The sequence below is a fragment of the Leiobunum rupestre genome, chromosome 5, assembly GCF_980474605.1.
Source record: "Leiobunum rupestre chromosome 5, qqLeiRupe1.1.hap1, whole genome shotgun sequence".
Taxonomy (NCBI): Eukaryota; Metazoa; Arthropoda; class Arachnida; order Opiliones; family Sclerosomatidae; genus Leiobunum; species Leiobunum rupestre.
In genome coordinates this window covers 20,763,787-20,788,383 of record NC_143388.1, presented here as the reverse complement: position 1 = coordinate 20,788,383, position 24,597 = coordinate 20,763,787, and the positions used below count along the sequence as shown (strand labels likewise).

The window sequence follows — 24,597 nt, the reverse complement described above, 5'->3', positions numbered from 1 at the left end:
TGATTACGGATTGAGTACAGGGTGATTACGGAGTGAGTACAGGGTGATTACGGAGCGAGTACGGGGTGATTACGGAGCGAGCACGGGGTGATTACGAACGAGTACGGGGCGAGTACGGGGTGATTTCGAACGAGTACGGGGTGATTACGGAGCGAGAACGGGGTGAATACGGGGCGATTATGGAGCGAGTACGGGGTGATTACGGTGTGAGTACGGGGTGATTACGGTGTGAGTACGGGCTGATTACGGTGAGAGTACAAGGTGATTACGGGGTGTTTACGGTGCGAGTACAGCGTGATTACGATGTGATTGAAAGGCCATTATGTAGTCACTAGTAGTGATTACTGGTTGATAACAGGACCATTACGGAGTGATTACAGGGTGTTAAGGGAATGATTATAGCGCCATTATGGAGTTATTACAGGGCCCTTTTGGCTAAATGAAGTTTTTGAACTTTTATAAGGTACGACTTTTCATTCGGGAACAGTCTTCTCCCCCCCCCCAATCCCACCCCTTTCGGTGCGTCATTGCACAACCAATACAATCAAGGCAATATTAATCAATTTTTTTATTAGATTTATAAAGTTGTTAAAAATATTTAGCAACTATAACAATGAGATTTGATTAGATTTATCTCAGTTGTGTCTTAGGTTTATCCGGTCATAAGATCCTTTGGCAAATGTCCGCTGTCTCCAACAAAGTAGGTGACCACTCTTCCGTTTGGTCGAATGGCTAACCAGGTTATGCTACAGTGGTGTAGCGAAAAACGTAGCCAAGCTTCAGGAGGAAACTGCATTGCACTAGAAAGTACAAATAGCATGTAGTGGAATTTACGGCACTAAGAACCCGATCCAAGAAGCTGAGAACAAATATTGGGGTATGGTGACGTGATCTACTACTTATTTGTCGGGTCCCGCCTACTACACATTTCATATCGCCCTCTGTGGACTGAAAGGGAACTACATGTCTTTCAACATTTTAAAATATTATGTATTTTACAATTATATTAAATAATTTAAATGTTAAATGTTTAATACAAAATATTTGAGATTAAATGTTAAATATTAAGATTAATAAATTAATTAAATAATACCTATTAAAAATAATATAAATTATATAACTTAATATTATTTAACTATTTAAAATTTGTAATTTTAAATTATTAACACGTAAAATTATATTAATTTATAATATAATTCATACGACTTTGTGTTGACCGACAGATGGCGACTATGATATATTCCTCAATTAAGCCTCGCCCCGAAATTTAGAACACCAACGTTTGCAGATTTGGCCGCTCTTCCCTTTGGCTTTAGAAATGTTTGGCGCTACTGCACAGGGTAATTTGAAAAATTGAAGGGGTCTTCTATAAAGATTGTTTTTCGGGTTATATTCCCTTTAAGTGTTTGTTTGTTCCCAGTTGCTTCGATCTGTTTTCAATAGTATAGATCGATCCAATCTCAATGGTGGATAGCGAACTCATATGTTAATTGATGTACCGACAAACGAAGTAACGAATGACGTTTCCGTGGCAAACGATGACATCATATGAATTTTCTTTTTGACTAGGTTCAGCTCGGTGAAAATATTTACGAAACGCTGCTTCTATCCGGGCACCATCTCGGAAATAATCCTGTAAAATTGTGAAAGACAGTCAGTGTAAATGCGTTAGAATTTTAGCTGGGCTCATCCTTGTTTAGTTTCCCCATTTCAATAGGCCTTTCTATAAAGTAACATTGGCCTTCTTGTTTCGATGTTGCTACTGCGTCACGGGTGACGTATCGATGACGTTTTACTAAGAAAAACCCTGGGCATAAGAGTAAATTAATAATAATAATAATAATAATAATAATAATCAGCTAGGCTAATACCCAAGGCACCACCTTAGGCCTAAGTCATCATGCGACTTTTGAAGCCCTTAATTCAGGTGGCCGGGTTACAATGCGTAGGAGGGTGGTGGAAAGCCCTGCATGCCACGAGATCGAGCCAACAGCTCCCTACACTAACTATTACCGTTAACCTAGACCAGTTTTATGGATTGGACGAGGAACCCGGTTATTAAGCATAAACGTAACTGAACTTCTACGTATTTCGTGACGAATGAGCAACATAAAAACAAGTTCAGCAAGCGTAGCTTATTTTATTGAAAGGCCTATTACCATTCTCCATTTTCAGGCATAAACAATGTAAAAACAATAAGTAGGAAAAATAGCAACATTTTCACCGAACTGATTTTGAGAATTATTCCGCAATCAAGGGTGAGTCAAAGTTGGAGGTGGGTACGATTCCCCAACAGATAGCGTCAGCTAAAACTACAAGATCTCAAGAAATATACCCTTGATAAAGTTTTCGAAATATCGTCTGCTAATTCACGCTACCCAAACTTCTTTAAAAGCGATTGGCATATGCATAAAACAAAGATAATATAAACCTCGTACGCTAGATTCTAAATAACTGCCTCGCGCGTTGTCAATAGCGTTTTCCCACTTCCTACCGGAACTCCGAAAAATTAGCTCTATTGTTACCATGGTAACCAACTATAAATAAGACCATGGTCAACTCATCAAAGTTGGCCGTGATAGAACAATGGAGGCTGATTTTTCGGAGTTCACGTGCCGGAAGTGGGTAAGCGCTTCGTTACAAAACCGTCAATCAGAAAACTCCCGGAATTCGAATCTAGGGTACGGAGTTTTATATAATCTTTGCAAAAAATTAGATAACCCACAACAAATATGAAACTTTGAATTCCCCTTTATTTCGCCTTTAAAGTTTACATATAGCCACGAAGCGACTTAAACTGCTGGATTTTACTCTGCTAATAGCAAATCGTTCGCTTAGGAAACGAAATTCCAGAAGTTTATGAACTTCTCACGTTGGTCGCTACGTGCAGTGTTGCCAGATTGCCAAAGAAAAATTATCATTCCAAAGACTAAATATTATATATTTTCAGTCCAAATTATAGTGCCCAAAACATTCGGCGATAAATTCAAATTTGAATCCCAAAACCCAGCGTAACCAACGCTGAGCGCTATAATGAGTCTGTGAGTCTAGTGATCTTACGTCAAGTCGACTCGTGTGACGTGCAGGGCCGGACTTAGAGATCCTGGGCCCATAGGCAGATAAGGAGTCTGGGCCCCCTTTTCACGCGCTGCATTTACTCTTATCATGAATATATCTAGCTATGAATATCCAACCCTATGATATAGCCCTTCTATCATGTCGATTTGATTTGGGTGGCAACTTTCGAGACCAGTGACGCGTTTTCAGCCAATCAGGAGACTGAAGGAAATGACGGCATGCTCCTCACTCGGTCGGAGCAGATGTGATTGATCACTTGACTAGATAAGCCCAACCCAAATTTTAGCGGGAGGTTAGAGAGGCTATTGCTATTGTATATTCATAGCTAGATATATTCATGCTCTTATCCCTGAAGTCTGAGCTCTACGGTTATACATGTATTACTAAATAAAAGCTCTTAACAATCGTCGACTAAATATGCGATAATTATGCAACATTGCGATTTAAGGCTGCGTCCGTAAACTGCCAAGCAGAAATTTTGGTAATTTTAAAACAATTTTCTACCTAGGAATTTCTCCAATATAAATTACGATTGATATTATAGATTTATGCCTTCGAATACACTGGGGGGCCCCTTCCAAGGATGGGCCTCTAGGCCACGGCCTAGGTTGGCCTAGGCGGAAATACGGCACTGGTGACGTGAAGACGTTGAAGTGTCTATTCTATTCGTCTGGCTACGTGGCTCCACGTACATAAAAAAGCAATTTCTTGAATACCTTTTCTTCGGGGTGATAGTTCATGGCGGGGGGATCAGGGTGAACGGGCGCTCCTTCGCGCAATAGGTCCGTGGCCGCCATTTCCAGGTGAGGCAAGTGTTTGTGGATTATGGTGGCAGTTTCTACGGCTCGAGGCATGGTCGAATGGAAAATCTGTGTATAAGGCAAATCTAGAGCCTTTAACCTCAACCCAGTTACATCCGCTTCTTTGCGACCTGTAAAATATCGTACTATAATAATAATCCTTTTTAGTTTACATAAAGCGACGTAGCAGCCAAAGTGATAAGTTCCTAAAGTGCTGGATTTTCGTCTGCTAAGCAGACGCTTTTGGTATTAGGAGGAAATCCACGAAAATAAGTGTCATTTTCAGTGGATTTTAGTGTATTTCCCCTCTAACACACAGAGCGTCTGGAGACGGAAGCCTAACAAATTATGAATGAAGGAATGCATGTTTATTTTCTTTTCTGAACATACAGATCCCTTTCGTATCAGGGATGAGTCCTCAACCGTAGGACTCTCAGGAGTATTAAGTGTTAAAAATTATTAACAATTTCAACATAGATACAATTTCTTTTAGTGTTGTTAATATATACAATTATTTACAATAATTAAATAGCTCAAAGCTAGTTGTTATTTGGGTGAAATCTTCTTTGGCCCCAGCGCACCAGAATTTCTTTTGATTGTTTAATGGTGTCGCAGTCCAGCGGAGCGGAGAAACCAAGGGAGATAGTCATTGGGTATAAAATGTTGGACTAAAGTGCTTTAAACTCTGTGAACTTCTCGCGTTGTAAAGGGAAATGGCAAGATTTTTTCTTTGGTTTAAGCTAGCAGTGCCACCACACGAGCTCGGGAAATTCATTATGGATGATCGCTTTCTTCACCAGTGACGTAACCATAACTAATTAAAAAGAATTAAAACGTGCGATTACGAAAAATATCGAAACAGAAACCAAAACACGTGGACCAAATTTGAAGGGCAAAAAATAAACAAACACTTAAAAAACTTTATAAAGCGAAAACCAATAATTTATTTCGTGGTGACATTAGAGGGCGATTTAGCATAGACAGTATACAGTGTGCTACGGTTAAGAGTACCGAAACTTTCAATATGCATTCTATGGGTCTCTATGAGTAAAAAATGTCTAATAAACAGGGGTCCTAAAGTACTTCGTTTCAGAGATATGGACTCCCAAAAAACTACCCTAAAAACCGGACACAGCCGTAAATGTGGCAAACAATTTTCTTCCTTGAACCAAATTGTTTTCATTAAACTATCAATTGTTTTTTATCCGTGAGGCGAGAAACTTTAATAACAAGTGGCAAAAGTTCATTAATGTCCTTTTAGAAGTAAAATGAGTTTGAAGACAAATACAAGCCATTTTAATTTATTGATACGATTTTAATTATTTAATCTAAAGATACGAATGTAATAAAAATTCTAAAGGAATGGTTTTAAATTGTCTAATATTGTAGCTAATATGGCACATTGGTCCAGTAACGCTTATTGCACGGACGGGCTCAAGAAAAATGGGTTAGAAGCTCAAAGATTCAACCAGCAGTAGATTCCTAAAAGACTAGTGTCAGATCGACTGGCATTTGAATTAAAATCGAACCAATAAATTAAAATGGCTTGTATTTGTCTTCAAACTCATTTTACTTCTAAAAGTACATCAATGAACTTTTGCCACTTGTTATTAAAGTTTCTCGCCTCACGGATAAAAAACAATTGATAGATGAATGAAAACAATTTGGTTCAAGGAAGAATATTGTTTGCCAGATTTAAGGCTGTGTCCGGTTTTTAGGGTAGTTTTTTGGGAGTCCATATCTCTGAAACGAAGTACTTTAGGACCCCTGTTTATTAGACATTTTTTACTCATAGAGACCCATAGAATGCATATTGAAAGTTTCGGTACTCTTATCCGTAACACCCTGTATATCCTTAAGGGGATGAGAAAACGCTCTGATTTTTAGACCCCACCACAGTAGCTTTGCAGCTAACTCCAAGAGTTCGTATCGATGCTGGCGTCGCCATTGCATAAAATTGCCTGTACTTTAAAAACGGCAGATTTCAAAGACATTTGAAGCGCTTCAAAGTTAGTGTTTGTTCTCTGCTCTTTCAATAACAGAGCGTCGGTGAGATAAACAACGAGGTTAATGCAGTGAAAGGTAGGCGATTTCTCGTCCTCTCGGGGATATATGCTGTCTATGATGCAACTTGTCTATTTACCCAGCTCAGTAAGAATTCTTTCCTGGGAGGTCTTCCCATTCATATTGTACTGTCCATGGCGGACTAGAATTATGTTTCTGGTGGCAGTGGGCTTCTGTCGTTCCTCTTGTTTGTTCAATTTATTCTCATCTTCGACTGTTCTAGCAACACGCGCTTTTTCAGCATTGATGGTTTTACACCTAATTTGGAAAATAAAAATTTTAATTATTAAAGAAGAGGATAGTGACACTGAAAAAAACGTGTCTAAGAGAAAGGGTTAAAGGATGTAGTTGAATATGCGATGCGGTTCCCATTTCTAACTGCTATATCCGGTATTTGCTTGTCATGCAGATAACAGGGCAGACAAAACGCGTTCAGTGCTCTTTATCAAATCTGATCAGATAAAATCTGTCATCTTGTACAGAATTTAGAACAGCATTATGCCGCCTATAGTAAATAAAACATAATAATAATCAGCTAGCCACTGTTTACTTTATGATGTAAATTCAGTGAAAGAAAACGGAGGTATTTTTATGTTTATATTCAGGTTTACTGTGAGCCTGGTAATTATTATCAGCAAATTGTTAAAAATAATCTGTTAATAAATATAACCTTGATACAGTCCAGTTACTTAACTAGACCCCACAGCGCAGCCGTCCGCCACAACGGCGGTCAGTTGCCTATAAGTACAGAGAGGGGTTATTTTATAATCTTGCATTGGGACAAATGTTTCTATCCACGCCACTGATACAGTTGAAGTATGACAAAATAAAAGTTACCCTATCAGTGTTGAATCAGAAGATGCAACAATCAAGCGTGGTCTGATAGGCTGTACTATGTTAAACAACGACAGCTATTGTGGCAATTACCATTAACTTGCGTTTACACCAAAACTTCACCGGATATCCACCGATTGATACCCAATATTCTACGACCTTTTCAGACAGTACGTTGAAAATTTTTAATTATTCAGTGTAAAACTACTACAGTTATTGCGATAAGCAGATTTGAAGACATTGATTTTGACCAGTATAGTAAGCCTCGCTTGCGGAGCCAATAAGGTTCCAATTATAATTTGTCAAATACCTATCTTGAATATTCAATTTTAATTGGGCGACATTTCTTGAACGACCTCACAATTTACATCGCTCCGCACTGTTATCAGTAGTTATTTGAACTATTTAACACACTTTTGATTAATACTGTAATTACAAGTAAATACGCTGCGGCTTATGAGGCATTAAGAATTAAAAACGGGTGTGCGGCTTATCATCCGATGCAGGCATGCAGCCTGTGTACCCAACATTACGGTAGTTATATACTTCTCGTTTAGCCTGTTTGGCAATTGTTTCTATCCATATACATGCGTATCATGTTGCTAAAGGGAGTATAACCTCCAACCTTCAAGGCATTCTTAACGAAAGGTTCCAAAACAATTTTAGGGATTACCCGAGGGGCAGGTCACTTCCATTTTTGCTGCGTCTTAATTATAGTAAAATGATTAAATCAGGGTAATCAAGATTAAAAAACTTAATAGAGATTATAAAATCTAATTACGATTTAATCAATCTAATCACAATTAAAACGTGATTTAATTATTTTAATCATGATCTAATCTTTTAAATCAGGATTTAATAATTTTAATCAGATTTAATCATTTCAATCATATTTAATCATCCAATCATTATTAAATCAGATTTAAACATTCTAACCCAGCCTCGAAAACGTCAAAAGCTATAAGAGGGAGCGGAAAATATTGGAATCCCCTTGAGAAATACTAGACCTTTAAATGTCCACGATAGATTGTTGGTTCTATTTTCGCTACTGCATGGCGACAATTTTTTATACAAACTATCAAATCGTAAAAAAAAATGATGATCATTATAATAAATGGTACTTGCCTATCCCAGTTATCGTCCCAATTTGACTGTATGTATTCATCCGCGGAACTAGACACGGCTTTTTTCCTGTCGTAGTAGTTCATCAATCCCAAACAGGTCGTAGCCACTCCTCCGCCGAACAAACTGTATGCTAACGCACTGAAATACCTTTGAACCATTTTTTTGGCAAAATATCTGTCTCTTCAATTTTACCTTGTGACTGAAATAAACAAGAAAATAAATTTAATAATAAAACATAGTTTTAGAGATTATATTCTAAGTAGAAAAATCGTCCGCTAACACGTATTAGCAATTATTTTAAACGTAGCTAACGCCAGCTGCTGCAGCTCCTGATAAACCTGGTGGCACCTAGGAGCAACAAACACAGCAACCCACACAAGGAAAACGCAACCCGTCAAAAGTCGTGTATTTTCTTGTGTACAATTTTCATTGGTTAGACGTTTTAACGCCTGCTGCCGTCGGAAGGGGAAAAATCGGAAATTGTCTTCCCCCTTTCCGTTCAGCGTAAAGGCTCGTCCAATGAAATTTGTACAGCACACTGCGTTAGCGTGTTTAAAGGCCAGCTGCTTTCGCCTTGTGTTTGTTGCTCCTAGGTGCCACAATGACGCACAATTGTGAAATTCGTTGATTCCCCATAAATATATAATTTTTATTTAAAGCGAATATAGCATTGTAAGTTTTTATTCACTATAAGCACTTAAACAAAGTTACATATAAATAAAAGAAATTAGCACAAGGTTGCCAGGTAATCGGCAAGCGAAGCACCCGGGGGGAACGAGTTAAGAACGGATGCTGCGTTCCCTCTTTGAACCGCAATAGCAATTTAAATTATACTGGTTATTGTTACATCAATTGATAGTTTATACCCGAAGAATATACATTTCGTCTGCTTATTCTGCTAATGTTATTCTCTTGAATAACATTACCTTCGCCGGTTCCCGCTGATTCTTCAAAGAAAGTTTTGGACGAAAAAACGCATTAGGATAGAAATGTTACTCAAGGTCAAGTTCGCCTTGTTTATATTAGATATTTCTTATAATAATATTTTAGTATAAAATCGAGATACACATTTTGAAGGTGGAGATCAACCATTTGGGCGACCTTGACCTACATGTTGTAAACTTTTGTTTATTTTGTATTATCAAGAATGCAGTCAAATGCGGAATATGGGGCAATGGCGTTACCCTCTGGTACCGCACTCGCATACTTCGTAGCGAAAGTTCGTCTGCTTGTTATTCGAAAAACGTAAAGATAGATCGTTCGTATGAAGAAAAATCGAAAGCAGACGATGGGCTTAGAATGTCTGCCTTCTCATATTCTTGTTATCTCAATGCATTCTCATTATTGTTAAATTCAGCATCTTGTGAACTTCTCCGAGAAGGCCGTACGGAATCATAGTATTGTATAGAGTGAAATGTCATTAACAAAATATTTCAAAACATTAATTTATTTGAATTAGAGTGTGAAAGTTCAATAACCGTTACAGCGCTATTTTACCCGTACAATTTTAAATTTTGCTTCTGATTTTTGAAGTGGTCAAAAAATCTCTGGGCAAATGACCGCAGTCCCCGATGACGTAGGCGAACACCTGGCCATTAGGGATGATAGTCACCCACGTAACGCTACAGTGGTGCAGCGAAAATCGGAGCCACGCTTCTGGAGGAAACTGCAACGCACTGGAACGACAAAAAAAGGACGGAAATGAATTAAAATAATCGTTAAACAACTGGACTTGATTAGGTTTTAGGGCTATGATAATATCAGTGCTTCGATCAGTAGTTGTACTGGAATTTGTCCTGGATAGAATCGATATAAGACGTCTCGACTTGAAAACTCCCGCTTGTAACACGGGTTTTATAGCGCGCTTCTTATCTTTTTATATCGAAGAGCCAAGAGTCAAGATATTAATAAGAAATGTGTGTAAATTTTCTTATCGAAATGATTACATTTCTAAAACATTTACAAGGCGACCACATTTTCTATATTTTCAATACCTTCCTATAAATTCCTTAGGTTTTCTCACGTGGTATATAACCAGAAAACAACCCGTCGTCGTGTACGCTTCTTCATCCTATTTAACTTTAATTAGCTTGAAAATTTCTTATTTTGTCTATAAACTTTGTTCTGATAATATGTATGCACGGTTAAACAAAAGCAAAAAATTGATCAAATGTAAAAAAAAAAATTTTCCCCCAATCCTGCTTTTGTTGCTGCAGCCTAAATCAATATGCCTTTCTATAAAGTAACATGGGTCTTCTTGTTTTGATCTTGCTGCTGAGTCACGGATGACGTATCGATCAGTTTCTACTAGGAACAGCCCTGGACATAAGAGTAAATTCGAAGAGGCACCCTGTTTTTAAGCATAACCTGAGCTGAACTACGTATTTCGTTACGAAGGAGGTACATAAAAACAAGTTCTGCCAGCGTAGCTTATTTAATAGAGAGACCTATAGAGTAATGGCACTCCGTAGCTTTAACCATGGTCGCCATTTTGGTCGCGATTTTTTATCTATAGGAAAAAGCGTGGGTGACGTGCCGTGACGTCACACTGCCATTACTCTATTCGTCACACTTGATTGCGAGCTTGATTGTACAGGAATGTCTTCCTCACTTAAAGCTCTAGTTTTATAGCGCACTTTTAATCCTTCTATACAGGATCCTTATCGAGGAGGCTGCCATCTAGAAGCAACAAACGCAAGAACGCAACTAGCCTTTAAACACACTAACGCAGTGTTGTGTACAAATTTCATTGGACGAGCCTTTTCGCTGAATGTTTTACGGGCAGGTGGGGGGGGGGGGGGGGAGACAATTTCCGACTTTCCCCCTACCGACAGCAGCAGGCGCTAAAGCTTCTAACCAATGAAAATTGTACACAAGAAAATGCAAGACTTTTGACGGGTTGCGTACTCCATCATCCGAGCTGTTGAAGTATGGAAATGATCACGCGAATCAAAGACAGCCATTTATGGTATACTAAAAGTAAACTAATAAATTAATTTTGACAAAAATTAAGAGACAAATTTGAGAAATTTTTTTATAATACTAACAATTGAATTTTTGCCCATGGTAAATTCCAATGATAAAATAATAAACAAAGGCAGTTACTACAGGGTAAATAAATATAAATATAAAGATTGGTTAAAATTTTATGGAAATTGTAAATATTAGGTTTTGTTTTCGAAATTAAGACTATGAACAGCCAACTGCGAGTCTACGACCGGCAAGAGGGCAACAGATAAAATTTGTATGCTTCTATTGATGCATATATTTTTAAATGCATTCTAAGCCAAAATATATATAACATATAATTCGTCTTTCGGGGATTAATTGCTATTACTTCCAGGAATATAGTAAATGGCCATCCAAATTTCGTGAAGATCCTAGAATTTATGTCATTTCATATTTACCTTTGATATAAGCGAAACTAAAATTGTTCTACATAGTAGTTAGAGATGAGTCGGGCCGGCTATTTCTAAAACCCGACCCGACCCGACCCGGCCCGGCCCGGCAAAATTCATTAAAACTAAAACCCGACCCGACCCGACCCGACCCGCCAAAATGATTTATTTCGAAAATCCGACCCGACCCGACCCGCCAAAATCCTTTAAAACTGAAACCCGACCCGGCCCGGCCCGATAAAATTTGTAAAATTTTAAACCCGACCCGCCAAGGCCCGATAAAATTGAAACCCGACCCGACCCGATAAACTTGTACCTTTTATTGTTATAGTATAAGATTGTACTAAATGCTAGAGCGAGCTACCGAATTCAAAATTTCAAATGCTATGACTAAACCAAAACTAAAACTTGAAGTCAGAAATTTGAATACCGCATGAACTGTGAACCTCTCAGTTTCCCACAACAACGCTTGTCACGAAGTGAAAAGATAAGAGTCACGTGGGAGACTCGGGAGAGGGGGGAATCAAAGGTAAACCAAATTAAAATTTTGGTCCATTTCAGCGCCACCAAGTGAGGCGTTTTTGAAAGTATGTCTCTCTACGGACATGCTACGGAGTACGGGCGAGTTAGTAGGCTATATAGTCTGTACTTTGTTGTGAAACTAGCTCTCGGTAAAAAAAAATTGTTATGGCAAAGCTAGCGTTTAAACGTTTTTGAGTCTTATCATGTGTACTTCAGTCTGCTGTCGGGAATTTTGCGATCCCTTCAGCGCTTCTAACGTTTGTGCCGCTATAGTTACTATACATGTCTGTGACGTTTACTTGTTGTGTTGGTGTCCAAGGCTCTAGCCGACACCATATCGTGGGACTCTCCAAAAAAAGAGTCTTATCATGTCGCTTTTGTTAACAAGCAATAATTAAATAATTAGCTTTCTGCATGAAGAGATTAGCGGTTGCGAATAGAATAGAAACTCGGAAGGCCCGATCATTAATATATAAAAGCCCGACCCAACCTACTCAGTTTCATGTAAAAAGCCCGACCCGACCAGACCCGTTAAAAAAAAAGACCGACCCGGCCCGGCCCGAAAAAAAATATATAAAATGAAACCCGACCCGACCCGACCCGCCAAAAACTTCAATATCCAAAACCCGGCCCGCCCGAAGGCGGGCTCGGGTCGGGTCGGGTAAGCCCGCGTTTAGCGGGCCCAAGACTCATCTCTAATAGTAGTAAAACCATAAGCCTATCAACCCTAAGTTTGAATCGAAAGGCAGTGTTGGTTCAAGCTAACGACTGTCGAAAGTACAGCGCTAAATCCACCCGGTGGCGGAAAAGACAATAGGTGTTTTTTTTCGCCTGTTCTGGGTTTTTTGAGTAGGTTAGCCCTATGACGTCATTTTACTACAATTCTATCTTGACGAAAAAAACGAGTTGGAGTAAGAAGGGAGTAGGTAAAGGCTAAAGGTTATTTATTTGCCGTAGCAGCCGTAGTTTTGTTTTAAGATGGCGACCGGTGGTGAGGTCATCAATATATGACTCATTTTTCTAATTTATTTAATAATAACAATAATCAGCTAGGCTAATACCCAAGGCACCACCTTAGGCCTAAGTCAACAAGCGACTTTTAAAGTCATTAAATAGCATTTAACTTAACTTTACGTTATTAAAAGCTTACCACATGTGAAGATGTTCAAAACCAGTCATGTTTTCGTGATACGAAAATTAAGCAGATGAATTTTCTATATAAGCTAGATTACTCCCTCTACGCCTCCTTTCGAGGAGGAGTCAAAAGTTTAACCTTTGAGCTCTGGAACAAGCGAACAAAATTCGGGACCGGGTAAATCTTACCCCGAGAATAGGCGAATAAAACGTTTTAGGGTAAAAAGTTTACACTTTTTGTCCTCGGAGAGGCGGAAAAAAAACCACCTTATGTGGGGAACTCTTCATAGTTGGAGTTATCAAGTAAAAGGTACTTTAAAAACCACACCGGCATTTGAATCTTAAATGTTTTCCGCAAGAGTTCCCGAAATAAAAGCTGAAAAATCCAACAATATGATTGGTTGGATATACTATGGTACGAATGGGGAACCTTTAGGGAACCAATGAGATAACGGACAATTTGATTTGTTTAGAGCCGGACGCGGATGGGGAGTAAAGCTAGTCATTCTCCCATGCATTCATTCTTGGACGTTCTTGGTAATATACAAATAAATTAATTAATTAATTAATCAAACATTCATAAAGACTCAAAGTACGTAAATTCCTTAAAGGAAGAATACTGTGACATAATTTTGTGAGCGTGAGGTGAAGTGGGAGCGATGCTAAAAATCGCCTCAAATTAGTAATTATTACTGACGAGGAGACTACCCGAGGTGATAATCACCGATTTTGTTGAAACTAGGTGGGTATGTAGACCTTATCGTAACATGAAATTTCACCAAGGGAAAAATTGCAATGGGCATTAGTTTTGCCATGGCAACCGAAAATGTTTTTTTGACAACACAGTATGTATATTTTATCATTGAAAATAACAAGGGAATCTGAGCACTTCTAAGGGTCCCCCCCCCCTGTGAAAAATTAAAAAAAAATTCAAATTTCAAAACCAAAAAAAAAATAGATCAAAATTGACAAATGAAATGAATTTTATGATATTTTGATTCATTTTGGTCAATTTGATCAAAATATGTAAAAATTGATCCACCTAGTTTCAACAAAATCGGCGATTATCACCTCGGGTAGTCTCCTCGTGAGTATAAATAAAGACATTCTTGGACTCTTGGTAGAAATAAAGCAGGGAGAATGAATATGTCGAGATTATTTCTAGCGTTTCTAAAATTCCACCCGTTGGGGCCCCCGGTAGGCTCCTCCGCTTTAATAAAATCAAATAATACTGCAATCTCATTGGTTCTTAAAAATTACGTTTTTCGACATATTCATTCTCCCCGAATATAAATAAATACATTCTTGAATAAAGTGTTTAGTGTCAAGATGGTGTAAAGGGTTTACGTACCGGCAGACGAAGTAACGAATGACGTTGGCGTGGCAAACAACAATCTCAAACGAATCTTCTTTTTGACTAGGTTTCGCCCGATGGAAATACTTTCTGAAAGCAGCTTCTATTCTGGCGCCATCTCTATAGTAATACTGCAAATGTGAAAGCTTTCATTACTTTTCATTTCAATTACCTCTACTATCTAGCAATCAACCAGCTCGGCAACACCATATGCCCAAGTCAGCTAGCGACTTTCAATGTCATTAATTAGAGCAAATGTGTGAGGAAGTAGTGGAGGAACTTTGGATTTAAATAGTTCTGAACTGAAACTTCCAGCTGCTGCTCAGGGATAATGTTGAATGAGCAGACTGATTCCACACATTAAATTTAAAACTAGGTCGGTAGGTGGCGATACCTGCGACCAAAATTTAAACTAAGCACGAAGCCTATACTTTCTACTCAAAAGCAAAGAGGAGTGATAGTTTTGGGTCGCCTGTTATATAATAGTCTTCCCACTGTCCCTATCTAGTGGTGTGATGGGGTCACTGGAGCCTGTGGGGGGCTCCATACCCGGCTCTCAAGGTCATGTGATCGGGGCGCTGGGTCACTGGAACCTCATGGGTGTTCCACACTCGTCATTCTGTGACCTACTAAGGAGGGTAGTTTGCAGTGGAAGAGGAAGCCACTCTAGTCCTCAGCTGTGCGAGGGTGGGTCTCGGGCAGCCCATGGTGTCGCCTTTTGTTGGGCCGTGATGAGGGCGTTTGTTTGCTATATGTGAGGCGGTCAAAATGGCTGTCTCACTGGCCGAACGTTGTTTCGCAAAGCGCACTTTTGTCCGGGGCTGGTTGTTTTTGGTGGCCGCTGTAGTGCTTAAGGCGGAGCAGCGGGGTACAAATACATATACTTATGTTATATAATAGTCGTCTACTTACTGTGGGGAGCTGTTGGCTCGCGTGGTATGAAGGGTGTGTGTGCTACCACCCTCCTACGTATTGTAACCCGGCGAACATAAATGTTCACGGGACCACCATGGGTAATTTAATCTCATGGTAAACTCGATACCGTGTTAAAGACAATAGGCCACACCCACGAGCAAGCTACGAATAAGCATAATTAATGTCTAACTTTTTCATCGTGAACCCGCCTGGGAGGAGGGTCTGGGCGAATAGGCGCTCCTTCGCGCAAGAGGTCCGTCGAGGTCGTTTCCAGGTGAGGTAAGTGTTTGTGTATTATGCTGGCGGTTTCAACTGCCCGAGTCATCGTTGAATGGATAATCTTGGCGTACGGCAAATCAAGAGCCTTCAACCTCAATCCAGTTGCATCCGCTTGCTGGCGCCCTAACAAAGATTGCCATTGAGTTATTTTCTATTTCATAAGATGTGAAAATGATTCAGCCAGGAATGTATTTAACCTTAGGGAAAAGTGATTATCGAGCAGTCAAGTTTGAAATGATATGAAAAGTATAAATAACGCCCGATAGCATACGTTTCAATAAAACCAAATCAGCAATACGCTACATGTATTAATTCACAGAGCCTAAACGTGCAAGCTACTCTTTGTATGGTCTTCGCCACTTGGGCTTAAAGCGGCGCCAAAAATAAGGGTTGCTTTTCAAAATAAAGGGAAAAACATCAACGCAAAAATCTCAACTTTTGCACGTACAAAAATGGTTTTTAAGACCGTAAACAAAAATAAATTATTACGCGCGCTAGTGCAAATCAAGCGTAAGGCCTAATGCAAGATTTTGCGTCACGGTGTTTTAGTTCTTAAAAAAAATGCAAACCAGCCTTAAGAAAGAAATGTGTCTATAAAGTGAATGTCGAACCTAGATGACTTGATTAGGTTTGAGTATGGATTGTATTTGACTTCTTTGGCTAGTCAGACGAATCTGGTAACCGATCAAATGAAAATATTACCTCTCTAATAAACCTGCTTTGGCTATACAACAGAAACGTATTTATTTAAACTTAGGGAGAATCAGCCCGGCATCTCATTGGTTTAAGCCACGCGAACAAACGATGCCCGCCTATCGTCTATTCTCCCAACAGCATAAATGAATACATTCTAGACAGCGCCTATCGTTGATGATTTATACGTTCTTGAAGTGAAATATAACCAGGAAGACCTAAAAAATTCGGCTTACCGAGTTCAGTTAAAGACTTCTCCTGGTCCGTTTCTCCTTTCAGATTGTAATGGCCATGTCTGATCAGAATAATGTTTCGAGTGGCAGTAGGCGTATGCAACGCTATTGTTCATTGTACTCGTTTTCATCCTGATCCGAATTCAACACTTTCGGTTTCACGGCCAAAGATGGTTGACGCCTTTTAAAAATGTAAGTTACTATAAAGACACTGTAATGTAGACTATCAGTCCCTAGCTTTGGTCATAGTTGAAAATAGGGTTTTTTAAGTTTTTCTATAGCCTAATAGAATAAATACACGTTGTTTAGTTCGATCACGCTGAAAGCGGCGAAATCAAATAATCCATAAATCAAATATGACTACGTTTTCATGGAGGTAGTAAATTCGTGTTTGGTGTAAAGCGAATTTCAAAATCCGTGCTACATTGCATGAAAACGCTTGTGTTAGAGTTACCACGTGTTTCCTCTAACACGGGTAATGAACCCTTATTTTTACAGAAAACCCAATTGTTCTAAGCATGAAACCGCACGAACACGGGTTTGATATATGCTGGGGTTTGTTTTAGTTGGAAATATGGGGTTGTTTATTGAACGGGACGAAACGAAAACGTCTCGTTTTTATCCATTCCTTCACGGAATTTCCCAAAACATTCTCGGAATACACTAGGAAAGGTTTTTCGGTCACAATATTTATCTCGATCTTCCGACTAAATTGCGATAGAAATAGAGCTAGAGCCGTTTTAAACACGATACTCGTATCCATTTTCGGTCTTTCTGCACAACCAGAACTGGACGTCAGATCCTAATAGATTTTGCAGAGATCGAAGTTAGTATAAAACTTCAAAACAGTGGTTTTTTGTTTCGGGCTAAACCCGTGTCAAGGTTGAAAGTGGACTTCATGGAGACGGCTAAGAACGTGTTCCCGCAAAGTCCAGAGCGAAATCGGCATTTTCTGAATTCCGTGTTTCCTACGTCCATGAATACGTAGTGTATTATGTTTACAAGGAAAAAAACTAGTTATTTGATTCAAATGTTATTTTGTTGTAATAGTTTTCGTTTTGGTTTTAGGCCGTCTTTCATTCAAGAGGTTACTGATAATTTTCTTGCACTGATAATGTAGTTAAATTAATCTTAATCATATATAAACACTACTTAATTGGTTCTGAATTGGCATTGCCGAAGCAGCTATTTTTAAATTATCGTAAAAACATTGATTTAACCAAAGATAATATAAACATCGTACCCTAGATGGAAAAAAACTGCCTCACGCGTAGGCCATAACGTTTACTCCTTCATGCCGGAGCTCCGAAAAAATAGCTCCATACAGGGCCGGATTAACCCCAATATCTGCCCTAAGCAATTTCAGAATTTTGGTGCCCACCCCCCCCCCTCATTAGTTAGTAGACGCCGAACTCAGGAAATCAAAATTCTTATTTGGAATCTTGGATAATACTAATACAGATGCATTTATGGTAAATCCGCCACTGAAATAAGGCGAAGCGTCTACAGCTGACATCGGAAATTCGCCAAAACGACTACCTCAGTACCTCTATAAATATATTAGATACCGCAAAACTGGTGGAGATAACAAAATGGTAACACGAAATGTTTTGACTTAACTAAAGTATAATAGATGATGCCAGACTACCATTATTTCAAAATGTTTTCCAAGTTAATAGTTACCATTGTAACCAACTATAAGAAAGGACCACGACAGTCAGAAAGCTCTCAGAATTCGAATCTAGGGTACGGAGGTCCACATTATCTTTAATTTAACTCGCATCTATGGCTGTGCAAGGTATTTGTTACTATTCGATTCGACCAAATTATTTGGCTAAATTTCCGATTTACTATTCACACCGACGAATCGAATTTTTTGTGAATAATATTCTACAATACCAAATAATGAATTTGAAACATCCGATTATTATATATATAAGTTTTGACTAGTTTAATATAGTTAAATTTGAATCCAATTTACCAAACTATCAAATATTCGTCTGCGAGTTCCGCAACTTTTGCCGTGTTTGCGAGAAGGTACTTAATTGTTTCGTGTACCATTCTCTGGTGGGGTGCCATAACCTCCTAAAAAGCGCTAAGTCAACAATGATAAGTTTTTACGAACCTTTGGCCTGACGATTCTAACTAAGAAAGAAGTATCAAAGAACAAGCTAACTTTTAATTTAAGGAATAACATGTTGTGGAAAAGTTAATTTTTGGGAAGAGTGCCATTTATCTATAGCTATTTAGTGCCATAAATTTTCATAGTTAGTTTCTTATACATCTAAAAACTAGTCATAATACAGAAATTAATTTGTAATATATGGTGAGAAGTGAATAATTATTAGTCAAACCTAGGAGCAACAAACACAGCAACCCACACAAGGAGAACGCAACCCGTCCAAAGTCGTGGATTTTCTTGTGTACAATTTTCATTGGTTAGATGCTTTAGCGCCTGCTGCCGTCGGAAGGGAAAAATTCCGAAATTGTCTTCCCCATTTCCGTAAAACGTTCATCGTAAATTCTCGTCCAATGAAATTTCTACACAACACTGCGTTAGCGTGTTTAAAGGCTAGCTGCGTTCTCCTTGTGTTTTTTGCTCCTAGGTCAAACTAAGGTGATCAAATAGGTTTTCGATTATCTGATATATTTAATGATTTTTACACCTATACAGGATGTTTTCATTTGTTCGCCCCAGGCATTTACCTAGAAATGTGAAATTTTCAGGATGTACACTATCGGGGAAGGTCATTGTTATTTGAAAATATCAGCAAAAACATGACGTTTTTGGAATTTGAAGCTAAGTGGGAGACGAAAACTGCCAATGAACAAGTTGTAGAGCATACTCGAAAACCTTAACTGAAATTGGTTTGGTCGGAATAGGTCAATTTGTTACTGAGATATTAGGTCATGAAAAATAACAAGTTGGTAATAACAACGACCTACCCCGATAGTGTACACTCTGTTTAAAAAGTCTTCGACAGGTGAAATTTTTGCCCTCTTTTTAATTCTGCTAGAAAACTATAATAGATAGACCAATTGCAACTATTATTTATTTTCCAATATTTTTCGTTATTTATCGGTTTCGTCCACCAAAAATTAATAGTTTTGGCGGGTACCGTCAAAACTCATATTTGACAACTTTTTAAATATTGGTTCTACGGCACTGACTCGCGCGTTTTTGAATTCACAATGGTCGATTCATATTTAGAAAGTGGAAAAAATTTCCCTCTACAACCAACGGTTGAGAAGTTATCGCGTTTACAAACTTTCGTCGACATTGGGAAACACCTAAAATGCACCAAGCGATTATTAATAACGTAACTTCGACAGCAAATTTTTTTCCACTTTCTAAATATGAATCGACCATTGTGAATTCAAAAACGCGCGAGTCAGTGCCGTAGAACCAATATTTAACAAGTTGTCAAAAATGAGTTTTGACGGTAGCTGCCAAAACTATTAATTTTTGGTGGACGAAACCGATAAATAACGAAAGATATTAGAAAATAAATAATAGTTGCAATTGGTTTCATCGATCTATCTATTATAGTTTTCTAGCAGAATTAAAAAGAGGGCAAAATTTCACCTGTCGAAGACTTTTTAAACAGAGTGTACATCCTTAAAATTTCACATTTCTAGGTAATATAGTTTTTTTGAGCAAAGTGCACTGTATATTAAGGCCAAAACTCGTTTTCTTAGTTGATAAAAAATCTCCATCAAATAATTTTTTTATTTGGTAGAGTAATATTATAAAAAATTGTATTTAGTTAAAATTTTCATTTGGTCGAATTATTTGGTCATTTTAAAAATTCGATTTGACTGTGGTTTTTAAAATTCCGAAGTATTTGATATTTCACAAATAGGCGATTAAATAAATCATCCTCCCAGGAAATCGCAAAGAAGTAATATTTCCGAGAGCCAGGACCCGCAAGGTTTTGTTTATATAATGCTCGTGAAAATAATGGAAACTTTTCACCTATAAAGAGAACGTCGTGTTTTTCCAAGCCTTAATATGTCAAAAAAGTTAACTGGTTAAAAGGGAACGCCATGGGGAACGCTTGTTGCTACCGTAAAGGTGAAAAATTTCAATTACTTGAACATGCACTATATATATATATATATTACTTCTTGGCGATTTCCTGGGAGGATGATTTTTTGAAGCGTCTATTAGGCAACCCTGCACATGGTGTTGGCAGTAAGCCTCAGACACCGCGGTGTCAGTACGAATATAAATGTGGAAAAGAAACTTTCGTAACACTCACCTATCCCAATTGTCGTCCCAGAGAGACGATGGTTCCTCGAAACTGGCTTTTGCGTTCTTCCTTCCATAATAATTGATTAAACCTAAACACGTGGTGGCGACTCCACCTCCGAACAAGCTGTAGGCCAGAGCACTAAAGCCCTTGTGGGTCATAGTTCACGGCCTATCGTATCTGACGCTTATACCACAAAATTCGACTAGTCGAAGAGATAAAACATGGCAATGATTTGCCTGCAATGAATAATATAAATTTGACTGGTATGAACAGCAAAGGTTCGGAGACAGAGGAGCATGTCAATAGACCGATACATATTTCATAAGGTTGAAAATCCTTACACAAGATTCGCCATTCGAAGCCGATTTTTAAATACCCAAAGTCTAAGCAGACCACCCCAACAGTTTTAAACGTGGAAATTTTAAATTATTCCATCGCCGAAATTTGTAACGTGAAAAATCTCTTAAAATGGGGTAAGAAGTGGTTTTTCGTATTAAATCGATTAGTATTTATTTCCTTTTCCGACAAAAAGTTTAAATTGGAGCCATCTAGTTTGAATGAAAGCAATAAAGTTGAACCTCTAAGGCTTAGAAAAAAATAACGTGTATTTACTAATACATAGTTTGCACCGAAGGGAGGGGCCTATGGTCTCCAAGGAAACTGGGAGGGCGATCAAAAATTCAAACCATTTCGCGCGTAGCTACTAAATAGGTAGCCATTTTGTTGGTAATCTCGTCAAAGCTACAAAACGTATTAGATTTATGCTTTAAAATTTTAAATGGGCCCTAAACAAAGCCAGATATGATTCTAAGGCCGGGTTATTTAAATAAAATATCAAATTACGACAGAAATATCTACGAAAAGAAGTTAACAAAGCTTATCAAAGTTAGGCCTTTGCGGTCATCTTTTTTACAATTACCTTCACTATCGAATAAAATAAACAATTTTGGCTCTCCCTTGGTAATTGAACTACTCGAACAATTTTTAACCAGGCAGATAATCATTTTTAACGTGAAAATAATTCCTTAATCATTTGAAAATAATTAAAATCCGCAAACAGACGATTGAAACTGTTAACCCTCCCGTTTTACTAAGAAATCTACACCTTCAAAATGGCGGCAAAGAACCGTTCATTCTTGCTCAAATTAAATATTTATTCTTGGTTCTTATATCTATACTTGGAACTGCGTCATTGATGACGTAGGGATGCAAACCATGTATTCGAAATTAAAAGTCTTAAAACGTTGTTTCCAAATGTACACTGATTAAACACCAAGACTATTCGCGACCGAAACGAGTCTGGGTGGCGTAAGGGCGCTAGCTTCTCCGAGGTAGCACCTATGATTTAGCGTCTGCTACAGACAGATTAAAAAGTCATAAGAACTTTTTCTTAAATAAACTTATCAAAATATAAGAAAACGATGCCAAAATTATATTAAAATGCAACTATCATTAGTTTTGAAGTAAAATTTACGAATAACGATGAGGAAACCCAATAGCGTCTGCTTTAGCCTATACCTATCTAGGTTTCAATGGCGAACCGAAAGGGGCGTAGCAATAGTTTTCGGTCGCGAATACTATTTTTGGGTTTGCTAATCCTCCTAACATATGTAACATAATTACTCATAAGTAAGACACTGTACATTTATTCCATTCAAAAATCTTCACTAACGGTTTGTTTCACCACGAAACAGTAAAAAGTTGGACTACGTTAGATTTTAACCTTTTCATTCATCCTAGTAATTTTGGGATATTTATTTAAGCCAATGGAAACCCTCTAAATTGAGAAGGAATTTTTCACGTCGGAATTTTAGTCAGCCCAATGTAGCTTTATTGAAATTTATAAACTCGCTCGGTTTGTGCGGATGAAGTTAAATAATGAGTAGTTTAGAAGAAAAGGTTTAGGAAAATGACCAATACGGTTCGGTTCAGAGATCACTTTCCGAAAATGGAACAAGTCGTCGAAGTGGGATATTCCACCAGCGTTTTTAAAACCCATACCAAGCCTAGAAGAGTTAGGCTCAAAAGAGTCTGCAAAGACTCCAACCTTGTAGATGCCCCAGAAAAGCTCATCCTGAATTTCAACTATTTTTTCAATAAACCTACTTCTTTTATTTGACAATTCAAATTTATTTCAGAACCCGAGTCTCCGAAAACTATATTAATTGCATTAGCAGCACTTGTTTTGTTTCCTAAAATAATGGCCGTCGGTTTATCAGAAGTAGATCTAGCTAATTGAGCGACGGCATTATCGGCATTTGAGATTCGATGACGTCAAATATTACATCAAATATGACGTCAAATATTACGTAGGGTACGGATGACGCAATATCTGTGAAACAAACCGTTAGTGAAGAAATAGAGCTAGTGGCATACTTATGAGTAGTTATGTTGCATATGCTCCTACTAATGTGGCTTAGGTGAACCAAGGACGAGGTGAGGGGAAATTCATGGACAAAGCTAAGTGCCATGCGTAGGGATTTTACGTGACTTATATGGTAGTACATTTACATGGATTAATCAAGTGCGCAAATAACCCTAAGATGCATTTAGTATATCGGACCGGTTTTGTGCTTAATATTAAATTGTCAAATGAGGAACATGTGTGTTATAAAGAGCCAAAATTGTTATAGTCCTTGTTCTATCCCTTTTTTTGCGAAGTCAAAAGTCGTTTAAGGTCCCCATTAGGAAGAGAGTACCCAGATATCCACAAAGAATTCGAAGTCCAACCGAAATGTAGAAAACCTTAACTAAGCCCCTCCTCTCACTTGGAACTCCTATAAATAATGTTAATAGAGTCGCCCCATCTTAATCGTTCTGTATGGTTTTTAAAATGTTGTGCTTGAAATTAGGAGCCCCCCAAAATATAAAAAAAAACATGATATCAGAATTAAAGTTGCCAGTTTAGAGTATATATTAAATTGTAATATCAAAAGTTTTAGGGTTTGAGCGTAGGAAATATAACGCCATCTACCTTATATCCGTCAACTAAATATGTGAGGAAATAGCTGCAGTGACTTTTGAATTTCGGTTTTTCAGTTGAAATTTCAGCGGCTGCTGTTGTGCAGAGATAATTTTTAACGAGCAGGCTTCGCCTTTCTTATATTCAATTTAAGACTCGGTCGGTAGGCGGCGATACTTAACCAAAATTTAAACTACGCACGAAGCCTATTGTACTTGAAATTGTTACGTGTATTATCAGCTATTATCCAACGTACAATAGTTTATTGGTCCAAGGTCTGACAAGTGACAACATAAAAATTTCAGACGCATGAAGGTTTTGATTACTAATCGACAAAGCTTTTTTTCAAGCTATAAGTATCAGAATCGCTCACTCAGCAATTTAAGAAATATCATTGACTGACCGATATATTGTTATTTATAATTATATAATTCTATTACTAAAATTACTACTGTTTGTGCAAGAGAGGAAATGTTATCCGTGATAGAATAAAAACTTATTATCGGCACTTGTTTGCCAGTTTATTGGCTAGTAGCAGGTTCTGCTGTAAAATAATTGTAAGTAATACAAAAGCAAGGCTTTAAAAAATGTACTTACTTAAGAATTACGATTGGCAGTTAATCTCTTCCACACAAATTAATCACTACTTATGTTAAAGTCTAACATGGAAATAAAACGTATTTCTTAGGGGCTAATTAATCTCTAAAATACGAAACCCGTACTTTTCATGAAGAAACTAGACTAAAACTTACTGTCTGGCACACTCATCGGGAAATTTCTTTTCGATAAATTATGACCTCATTCAAAGGTGTCCGCTCCAGACCTCAGGCACCAATAATAAATATATTGATATACTTCCAAATGAAATCACCACGAAAAAACACAGAAATGAAAGGAATTGTCCCTTTTTCTTCTCGACATTTAAATGCTTAGTCATTCTTAAAATAAAA

At 38.0% G+C, this 24,597-nt stretch overlaps 2 protein-coding genes across 2 annotated transcripts; both read right to left on the bottom strand.

Moving 5' to 3' along the window:
• Window positions 1–553: 553 nt before the first annotated feature.
• LOC149943767 (serine/threonine-protein phosphatase PGAM5, mitochondrial-like) lies at window positions 554–24,421 on the bottom strand. Its single transcript, XM_090174802.1, has 6 exons — window positions 24,245–24,421; window positions 7,902–8,100; window positions 6,022–6,200; window positions 3,795–4,009; window positions 1,500–1,633; window positions 554–800 (listed from the first exon to the last, which is right to left on the bottom strand). Exons 2-6 carry the CDS (start codon window positions 8,057–8,059, stop codon window positions 653–655), a joined length of 834 nt encoding a protein of 277 aa, XP_090030928.1. The 5' UTR covers window positions 8,060–8,100; window positions 24,245–24,421; the 3' UTR covers window positions 554–652.
• LOC149943768 (serine/threonine-protein phosphatase PGAM5, mitochondrial-like) lies at window positions 9,331–20,843 on the bottom strand. The gene is given in 6 exon segments (XM_090176190.1): window positions 9,331–9,577; window positions 14,307–14,440; window positions 15,415–15,626; window positions 16,433–16,535; window positions 16,538–16,610; window positions 20,692–20,843. Coding segments are annotated over 6 exon segments (843 nt in total). The 3' UTR covers window positions 9,331–9,408.
• Window positions 24,422–24,597: the final 176 nt, after the last annotated feature.

Coding starts and splice junctions, on each gene's coding strand:
- LOC149943767 (XM_090174802.1), bottom strand. CDS start 8,059: ATGGTTCAAAGGTATTTCAGTGCGTTAGCATACAGTTTGTTCGGCGGA. Junction 6,201..7,901: donor TGGGACGATAACTGGGATAG/GCAAGTACCATT, acceptor TTTCCAAATTAG/GTGTAAAACCATCAATGCTG. Junction 4,010..6,021: donor AAGAATTCTTACTGAGCTGG/GTAAATAGACAA, acceptor GATATTTTACAG/GTCGCAAAGAAGCGGATGTA.